The 9,976-nt window shown below is 37.5% G+C and overlaps 1 protein-coding gene across 2 annotated transcripts; it reads left to right on the plus strand.

The window, feature by feature from the left end:
• Positions 1-2,564: 2,564 nt before the first annotated feature.
• On the plus strand, positions 2,565-6,363 carry LOC149779938 (uncharacterized). Of its 2 annotated transcripts, XR_016414866.1 has the most exons (3): positions 2,565-3,074; positions 3,977-5,923; positions 6,005-6,363. XR_016414866.1 is itself a non-coding variant. In XM_089936298.1 (2 exons), exons 1-2 carry the CDS (start codon positions 2,577-2,579, stop codon positions 5,642-5,644), a joined length of 2,166 nt encoding a protein of 721 aa, XP_089792424.1. In that variant the 5' UTR covers positions 2,565-2,576; the 3' UTR covers positions 5,645-6,363. The 2 variants fall into 2 exon arrangements, 1 of the variants encoding a protein (XP_089792424.1); XM_089936298.1 differs by having other exon boundaries at positions 3,977-6,363.
• Positions 6,364-9,976: the final 3,613 nt, after the last annotated feature.

Raw genomic sequence — 9,976 nt, forward strand, 5'->3', positions numbered from 1 at the left:
GTTGGAACTGAAATGATCCTTATGGTAACAAATTACAAAATCAGTCTAATGCAAGATGCAGACTCAAATTTTCTTACATAATTCCAGTGCGAGACCTTTGTTTTAATTGGCTGAAACAATGTCATATGCTTTGCGAAAATTCATTTTATTAAAAGATTCCTATTCGATATAGTTTATGCAGGATGGCACGACGTTACGTATTTTATCAAATTTATTTTTATCACACAGCTGGCACGCTTTACACACAGTGTTAATGGTTTAGTATTTTTACTACAAAAAAAAACAAAGCTGTTACGTGTGTCGGAATATGGCAAATTTACCTTACGTAGAATTCCCCGAATACCAGACTAAAATCGTAGTTCGTTCTGCATCACCAATGATATCCGCGCTTGCAGCTCTTTGAATTTCCAGTAGGTCTCAGCAAGGGGTGGATGTTACATAGAGGAATCTTCGAATTATATCTGAATACATGAGACAAATGTTCGAATATGAAAATTTTGTATTCGTTTAAGCTCTGTTAACAAACCTGGTATTATGTGTATTCCATCTGATATTTCGAGTGGACATTTCGTCGAATCCATCCATTACGTCAGACAACACATGCATATAGAACTATAAATATTTCACTGCCATGACATCATTTTGTATCTTTCATTTCGTGACATTGCTTTGTATCTTTCATGCCGTGACATCAATTTGTATCTTTCATGCCGTGCCTTCATGTTGTATCTTTCACTGCCGTGACATCAATTTGTATCTTTCATGCCGTGACATCAATTTGTATCTTTCATGCCGTGACATCATGTTGTATCTTTCACTACCGTGACATAATTTTGTATCTTTCATGCCATGATATAATTTTGTATATTTCATGCCGTGACATAATTTTGTATCTTTCACTGCCGTGATATATTGTATCATTCATGCCGTGATATCATTTTGTATCTTTCATGCCGTGCCATCAATTTGTATCTTTCAATGCCGTGACATCATTTTGTATCTTTCATGCCGTGACATCGATTTGTATCTTTCATGGCGTGATGAAATTAAAATGGCATTATCACTCGACAGAAGTGAGCTGCATTTCAACATTTTACATTCAATCATGTAGTAGACCATTATTTTGACGAATATGAACTTATATGAACGATTAAACTCATCTTATTGGTCACGTTGGTCAAAACGAGGTTAATAAGAATCATTAACTGTAAGACCACTGAAAGTATAGCTATAACGTATCCATGAGCTTTGAGATTATTTACTTTCCTTTATTTAATTTGTATGTCTCCACAAAATTAGTTTTCATTCGGTCTCTTAAACTTTGACATGGACTTCATCGTGCTACGCTATATTAAAAAACAATGGTCACATTACAGATGAATCTCCACCTCAAATAGAGGCCTATCTGATTATAAAAGTGTCTTCCCTATTTGCGATTTAATTTCAAATTAACAAGCAACGCGCACTCCTTTGAATAGAAGATTTAGAGGGCCTGCCTCGTTAAAATTCACAAACCCGAGTTCGATAAAAGTGTATTGATGTCTGTTCACGCTAAATTTTGTGTATCTGTTAATTGTCTTTTTGCTCTATGTGTGTGTGTGTGTGTGTGTGTGTGTGTGAGAGAGAGAGAGAGAGAGAGAGAGACGGACAGACAGACAGACAAAGAGAGCACAGTGAATAACGTTACAGGTAGCAAAGTCGAATAGGTAAGATTTTGTTATTGAAATATTCTTAGCAAAGACAATAGGAACCAGTATAAAAATAGAACCTGAAACTCGCAATAGACACCTTGTGCAAAAGAACAATGCATAACCACTGACAGATATGTTTTTCGTTTGAAAGTTTCCATTGAATTGGTACTTTTAAAGTAAGCCGATATTTTTGTTTTACAGTGCTGATATATGACCACTGAAAATAAATTTCAACTGGTGACTTAACAAATTTTAACTTTTCTTTTTTTTCCTATTTTCTTTCATTGGTTTAAGCAAGAACATGAACAAGAACAATGAAAAAGAAGAAAATGTTAATTAAATGAGGATACAATTTTATAAATCTACATACGACCATTGTATATTGTAGTTATGGCAGTAATAAAATGAATGGTTTTGTTGATTGTAATGTCGTCTTCGTTGTTTTCTTGCCATGGTCGATATTGTCATCATCATCGTCGGTATTCCTATTGTTGTCATCATGTTTGGTGACGTTGGTCATATTATTACTTTATTTACTTATTATTATTATTATTATTATTATTATTATTATTATACGGAGAGAAATGAAAGAATGTGAAGACCACAATAAATATGATAGCCAACACCTGGCATCTAGAATGGTTTGAAGAAAAAGAAAGAAAAAGAAAGATTGATTCATCTGATGGAATAAATAATTCGGTAGATGTATTTAACTTTTATAGGCTAATTACAACACATAGAGTTAGACCACTCGTACTTACACATTACCAGTATTTTCTGCCAACCTGCAGTGACAGGTGGGTCTACAAGCAGTACGGGAAAATAAAATAGTATTTTTCTACGTACAATGTTAACCGGTGTGCAGTACTTTAGGGACGGGTGAAAATGGCTTCTCCACAACAGGCAAACATGTCGAGAAAAGGCAAAGTAGAAAATGTGTCACTAGATGTTTCTGGACCGAAAAAGTGTGTGGTGTGTGACGACATTCTAGATTCTGCAAAAGTATTACCATGCACGCATACCTTCTGCGATTCGTGTTTGGATTCCTATCTAGAGACCCTATCGGATACGGAAAACGAGTTTCCATGTCCTATGTGCAAAGTCATGAGCCCCTCGCCGCGTCGATTCTCAGCAAATAAAAGGATCAGAGGTCAGAACCAAAACAGCATGGTGCCTGCAACGTCTGCAGATCAGCAAGTACCGCCGATAGATATACCAGGGTCTGAGGACACGGCAAAACAAGAGACAAATGACAAGTCTCTGCGAGATAGCCACCCAGAGACGTTAACGTCAATACGAATCAGTAATGGGGACACGTCGACGCCAGTCACCGCAAGAGAGACTAAACGGAATGTAGAGACGCCACGTAGTACCAAAGTAAAGGTAAACAGTGGTGCTTTTAGATTTTACCGGGTTAATTTCACAAAATTACTTTAGTTTCTCAATTCCGATACACTTACATAAATCTATAAATTCAGCAATGCTTCTTTATTTCAGCTTTTCGGTTTCAAGACTTTTAACTATATTTTTGCTGTCTCATAAAACGTCTTGCACTTTTGATTAATCCCTAAAGCTCACCGTTCTGATCCCTTTAACCATGCTTTTAGTGATGACAGGGGTCTGGTGGCAAAATCTCTTATCAGAGTTTACATGCTATAATCTTATTCCATATCACTCAGTAGCGTAACAACCGGGTGAGGGGGGGTGCGAACCGGGCGACAGAGGTCTTGGGACAACAAACCCATGGGCATCAGAGATATTGGGGCGCCAAAACCCATTTTGGGCCATCATAGTCGCCCCGGGCGCCAATTACCTTTCGTATGCCACTGAAATTATTGTAGAGTGTAATCTGTTAATGTTTACTTAAATATTTTTTTTAATTTGCATGAGACGTCGTGGTCACACTTGACACACTAGCTAATTCCTTGCTAAATTACTATAGTAACGATGGGGACTGTCCCCATCCGTATGTTACTAAAGAAGTAGCCTAAGTTAACCCGATTCCTTCCATAAATGGATTTCTATTGAAATTCTCACACGATCAACATCTTATTTACCCCCCCCCCCCCCCCCGGAAAATTAAACGGTCAGTCCCTAAATTTAGGAAAAATACTATTAGGATATGAACTATGTTTTGTTTAATTTAGTTAAAGTTCATTCATCTATAATTAATTTGACAAGTTTAATATAATTTAGTTGCTTTAATATGATGCTATTTTTGTACCTTTTTCTGCTGGTTTATACTATTTCACAAGGCTTATATAATTATATTATTTTCATTACAGGGTAAATCATCTTCTCCGAAGAATGGAACACTCACTGCGTACAGGAAATGCAATCCTTGTGAGGAGATGAACGAGATACACGACGCAGTCAACTTCTGCACGAGCTGCAGAGAGTCTATGTGCGCAGATTGCAGTAGGACACACAAAGGAATGAAACTCACCAAAGATCACGTTCTGACGCCATTAGAGGAGATAGAACCAAATCAGTTGAACGAAGCAGAGGTATCTGAATTTTGCCCCAATCACATGGGGAATCCTATGGTTCTATATTGTGAGGACCACCGCATGCCATGCTGCAACACGTGTGTTGCTGTACACCACGTCCGCTGTACGAACGTATTATCGATGGACAGACTTGCCACTTTGCTGCAAGAGAAGAAAGCATCCAAGCTGTTAATGGCCAGACTAAAGCAGTGTCTGTTAAACATCGACAACATGACAGAGAGAAAAACAAAGTCTCAAAGGCATTTGTTGGAGCAGAAAGAAAGCAGTCTTCAACAGATGGCGCAATTTAAAGATTCTTTAATAAAACTCATAGATGACCTCGAAAAGCGTTTTGCTGATGAAGTTGAGAACCTCTACGATGACCACTTGCTTGCTATACAGACCCATGCAGATAAGACTGCCAAGATAGAAACTGGACTTAGGAACTCAATTAAGACATTGAAGACAACCATGAAGCATGGCTCTGATACTCAGCAAGTCTTGATGATCCAAACTCTTACTGCGGATTGTGAGAGATTTGAAAGGATGATACACGATGACAAAATTAATTTCAAGGATTATAATTTCACATTTATGCCTGGAGAAGAACTCGAAGCATCTCTAAAAACCGTGCCGTCCATGGGAATAGTGGAAATAGTTCACAAGAAATATTTCGGAGACTTACTCTCCTGCTCGGCGAAGAAGGAAGGCGTTATCAATGTTAAAGTAGCAGGGGACAATGAGAACTGTATTGTCAATTCTATTGATATCACGGATGAGGGAGATATAATTTTGTCAGATTACAACAACATGAAAATCAAACTTTTCGATCAGCATGGTATTTTTAGATCTAGTAAGGAAGTGAAATCAGGTCCACGTGGCGTGGCTTACCTTTACGAGCGCAAAGTTGCTGTATCTCTTCCCGATGAAAATTTGATTCAGATTCTTTCCATCGAAGGAAAATATCTGAGCCAGTTCCGGAACATCTACACACAGTTCAAGGCTTACAGGTTGTCCTTTTTCGGAAACCAAAGAATGCTCGCCATGTGTAACTCCGAATCCTACAAAGCCATCACTGTCATCACCTTTGAAGGGGAAGTCGAAAGGCAGATCAGTAAGAAAAAGGGAGTCAGAGGTCTTGGTGGAGTTTGCTTTGATCCAGTGAAAACCTACGCCTACATCTCAGACAAAGAAGTCGTCACGGGTTACACATATGCCGGGAAAAGGCGGTTTCAGTACAAGTTTAAACGCACCGATCTTCGTGGAATGACGTGCGATCTCCAAGGTAACGTGTATGTCTGCTCTCGTGACACTCGCCAGATTCTTCAGCTCTCACCGGAAGGAAAACTTATCAAGACCATCGTTGTACCCATGTCACCGCAAGATGTCGCTATGGAGCCCCAAAGTAACAAGATGGTGGTATGTGGTATGGGAAATATTGTCCACGTGTACAGAATGGTATAGATGTAATGACAGCAGTACATCAGATTATTAGCTTCCTGATTTTAATGATACAAAACTTGTACGAAGAGCAGTAATATTACAAGTCCTACCTTAGTTTTGTGTTGACTAAAAGGCTCATATGACCGCGTGTAGAAACAGAAGTTTGTGTACAATATATGTACCTAATGTCGAGTTCATACGGTGATTGTCATGATCTATCACGGCAAAATTGTCTGCTTGACGTTTGAGACACTTATATTTTTCTTCTTCCTTAAAATAAATCCGTTTTAAAATAAAGGGGTCATCTGAGATCGTACAAGTCATATCTACTTTAAAACATGACTTTTGTCTTGAGGAAATATTTATAAGTAAGCATTGTAGGTCATCTGAGATCATACAAGTCATATCTACTTTAAAACATGACTTTTGTCTTGAGGAAATATTTATAAGTAAGCATTGTAGATAGCACCTGATGTTATTTATTTGAAGAGTGTGTCGTTCTTACTTGCCATTCTGTCCAAAACAATTCTTGATTTGTGTTGAAATGTTATTCGTTATGGATAATATGCTTGGATGCAGGTGTGCAAATGTTTTGTTATATGTATAGCTTTGTTTTGCATCAAGCCTGCTAAGTCAAACTTACTTACATAGAATAACTCCTTTCTGGAGCACCCCGTTTCGGAACTGTCAATTCATGGGACGGTTTTAAAAACATAATAATATAAGAAGGGTTTCTTTAATGTCGAGTACATATTCTATGTATCAATTACTATGCATGTCCTTTCATAAGGACAGATCCTGCACAAAGGTCCTTTTACAGATAAGACCATTCACAAGTTGCATACAGCTGCAAAGAACAGAGTCTCATCTACCGTCGTATAATGCGCCAGCAGAGCAGGGTCTCTGTTGTTTTTTCTCCTGATTACTACTAACAAACTCCATAAACCCATATCGGGCAGCATAGTATGAGTTAGCAGAGCTGGGACTGTGTAACATATGGTATTCTTCATAATTCACATATACTGAACTCCATCACTACATCCTACCTTACTATTGCAAATGCATGGTTATACTGAATGTTATATTAACCACAGAAGATATCTTTATGCTAATAATATTTTTTTACTAACAACCCTTATGCTCTTGAATTTTTTAATGACGGACTAGTGTTCTATGCCGCACAGATACAAAACGTTACCTTTCTAAAGCAACAATAGTTGCTGGTACGCTACAGCTGCTTGTACAACTAACATCAAACAAAAATGGACGAGTTATATCCAATTGCAGTTGTATCCCTTGAGCTGGTCTTGCTGTTTTTGATCAAAACATACAAGGTGACAGTTTTAGATCAACGAGGCTTGCCGAGAATCCTTTTAATCAAAAACGTACACAGTGTGTGGTATATCATTGATACAGCACACATAATATACATATACTTTATTGATATGACGTACCAAGGATTAACACTGAAGCTACCAAATTAGGCAATAAAGAAGGACAAGAAAACTTACTAAAACCTGTACTGGTAAACGAAATCAACCAAAAATACCCGGGCTATGTTAAAATATATACCGATGGATCAAAAACAAACAACCCAGCAAGAACAGCAGCAGCAATAGTCATCCCTGAATTCAATATACAAACGGGATCCAGATTACCTGACTATTGCTCCATTTACACCACTGAATTCTGGGCTATACTTGAATCACTACAACGGATCAAAGACAACCAAATACCTAAAGCAGTCATTATAAGCGATTCCCTAAACGCTATCAAATCGATCCAAAATCGCAATACACACTCTAGTGAACAATTCCTCGACAGAGCATGCTAATTAATCGACGATATCACCACAGCACATCAATTAGTCGAGCTCATGTGGATACCGTCGCACATTGGAATCTCTGGCAACGAAACAGCAGACAAAGTTGCAAAAACCAAACTAGGAGATCAAAACTCTATCAAGCTTAACTATAGCTCTACAGAAGCAATAAGCTTCGCACAAACATATATAGACCAAACATGGCAAGATTTTTGGAACTCCTCCACAAAAGGTAAAAAGCACCACGAAACCCAAAAAAACGTAGATAGGAACATACAGCTACCTAAGGGTACCTATTTAGAACAGAAAACCATAAACAGGATAATAACTGGAAAAACTAATCTAGCAAGCAGTTTTGGAAGGTTTATAGGACCCAAACCAGCAACCATTAACTGCTTTAACTGCCACACCACTTCAGATCTACACCACGTATTCAATATATGCCCAAAATATCAACCCGCTCAGAAAATATCTATCAAAAACCAAACGACACTGGATCACCACACACATACCCAGAGTTACTTATGGACTTTAATAAAAATAAACAATCATCATATAAAAATATAAATCAATTCATAGACTCAGCAGGACTTAGGAACAAAATGTAATTTCTATCCCCACAAAACCAAAAGACCCAGTAACTAGCTAAATAAATTTAGAAGCCACCACATAAAAACCCATAACATATCATTCAATTTTATAAAAGTATTAATAAATAATTCACTTACGAAGCACCTATAAAAAAAACTAAGGAAACCGCAAAATCGGATGTCCTAGATGTCCTTAACGAACCGAGTAATCAGCTAGGATTCCGGTCCTAGATGTCCTTAACGAACCGTGTAATCAGCTAGGACTCCGGTCTCTTGCTAAATAAAGTATAAATAACATTCAATCTCTTAAAACATTAATTAATAAATAACTTAAAGAGGTAATATCTAAAAACTTCTAAATAACATAACGTAGGAAACACACCATAAACACCTCAACTAGTAATACCACAATAACCTTGAAAATCTCTCTTCATACATGATTTCTACTAAGAACCTCTATAAACAGCATAGAACATCCCCCCCCCCCTTTTAGAACATTTTGAAGAAGAAAAAAAAAATTGAAAAAAATTAAAATAAAAAAAATAACAAAATAAATCGCAAGAAACACCAGGCAATTGCAACAAGAAACCAGCGATGTAAAGCAAGCAGGACCGTTCCCGAGCTCTCCTTCCCACTAATGACAACCAATCATTCAATTGTAGGGACCTTTATGGACCCACAGAGAAGGCCAAACTATCAGGGTTCCTTGAATCCATAAAAGCCTGGGGGAGGTGGCACCATCCCCTTCCCCAGGAACAACTAGCAGACTGCGGTGCAGTCAGAAAAAAGTGGCACATGCACAATTGTGCGCAGGCCACTATAATTAAACTCAACAACAACAACGTACAAACACACATATGTACCCTTTGAACGGAGTTAAAATTGACTACAGGCAACGGTGTGAATGAACTCGTCACATCCCTGCCCATTGTGTCAGTGGCAAAATGCCGGTTCTGTGCTTTTTGTTGCTATTTGCAATCAACTTTGCATATTGATAAATTTATGTTTCCTTTTCTTAAGCTTCTATATTTTTATTCACATTGATTAAATCAAAATAAGACACGATGTAAACATGGATGATAGTAAAGCGCTACAAACACTGAACGCTCAACCATTCAAGTACCGGCGCATGGAAATAAATGTGGCGTAGAAACTAAGCATAATCACGAACCGACAAGAGATGATTAAAATATTTAATATATTTACAGTTGATATAAGTTATTATTCTGCCTTAATTAACATTAATACCTACTGTACCATTCTCTCTCTCTCCCTCTGTTTCTCTCTCTCTCTCTCTCTCTCTCTCTCTCTCTCTCTCTCTCTCTCTCTCTCTCTTCCTTTGGTCGGTTTGACTTAACGTCTACCTTCATTCATAGGTCCGGAGACATCGTCGTATGACGCAAGCGAAAATCCTCTACACTCATCTTTTCATGGATTTTCACCCGTATCTTACTGCAATGGTCAAGAGATAGAGAGAGGATGCCATACGGCATTATCATATTTAATTAATAATAATTATCGATTTTTAGAACAGTATAATAGGTTTAAGAAACAACAACAATAAAGCATTAAATACATTACAGTACGTGTGCCTCGTAACCAAAAATGTACCGTATATTGTAGACAGGCTATTGATATTTTGTATCATTGAATATATAAACCCTGTACACATACCGAGCAGCAGAGAGGGTGAACAGACCATAGAATTCCGACAAAACAAATAAAACAAACAAATAAATCATCTCGTAGAAAGGTCCAGATTTTACAAATGAACTTTCCTTGAGATGTTTATTTTTGCAATGACCGATTGTACTAATAAAACCTCAGTTCGAAATAGTAGCTGAAAAAATAAAGTACTCTACGTGTTTATTTATTTCTTGTTTATTTTTTTGACGACCAACGTTGGTAGGTACCCTCTCTGCTGCTCCCCCTGTTACCCAA

The sequence above is a fragment of the Sinohyriopsis cumingii genome, chromosome 16, assembly GCF_028554795.1.
Source record: "Sinohyriopsis cumingii isolate HCF-2022 chromosome 16, ASM2855479v2, whole genome shotgun sequence".
In the NCBI taxonomy this organism is placed as follows: domain Eukaryota; kingdom Metazoa; phylum Mollusca; class Bivalvia; order Unionida; family Unionidae; genus Sinohyriopsis; species Sinohyriopsis cumingii.

Coding starts and splice junctions, on each gene's coding strand:
- LOC149779938 (XM_089936298.1), top strand. CDS start 2,577: ATGGCTTCTCCACAACAGGCAAACATGTCGAGAAAAGGCAAAGTAGAA. Junction 3,075..3,976: donor CACGTAGTACCAAAGTAAAG/GTAAACAGTGGT, acceptor TTTTCATTACAG/GGTAAATCATCTTCTCCGAA.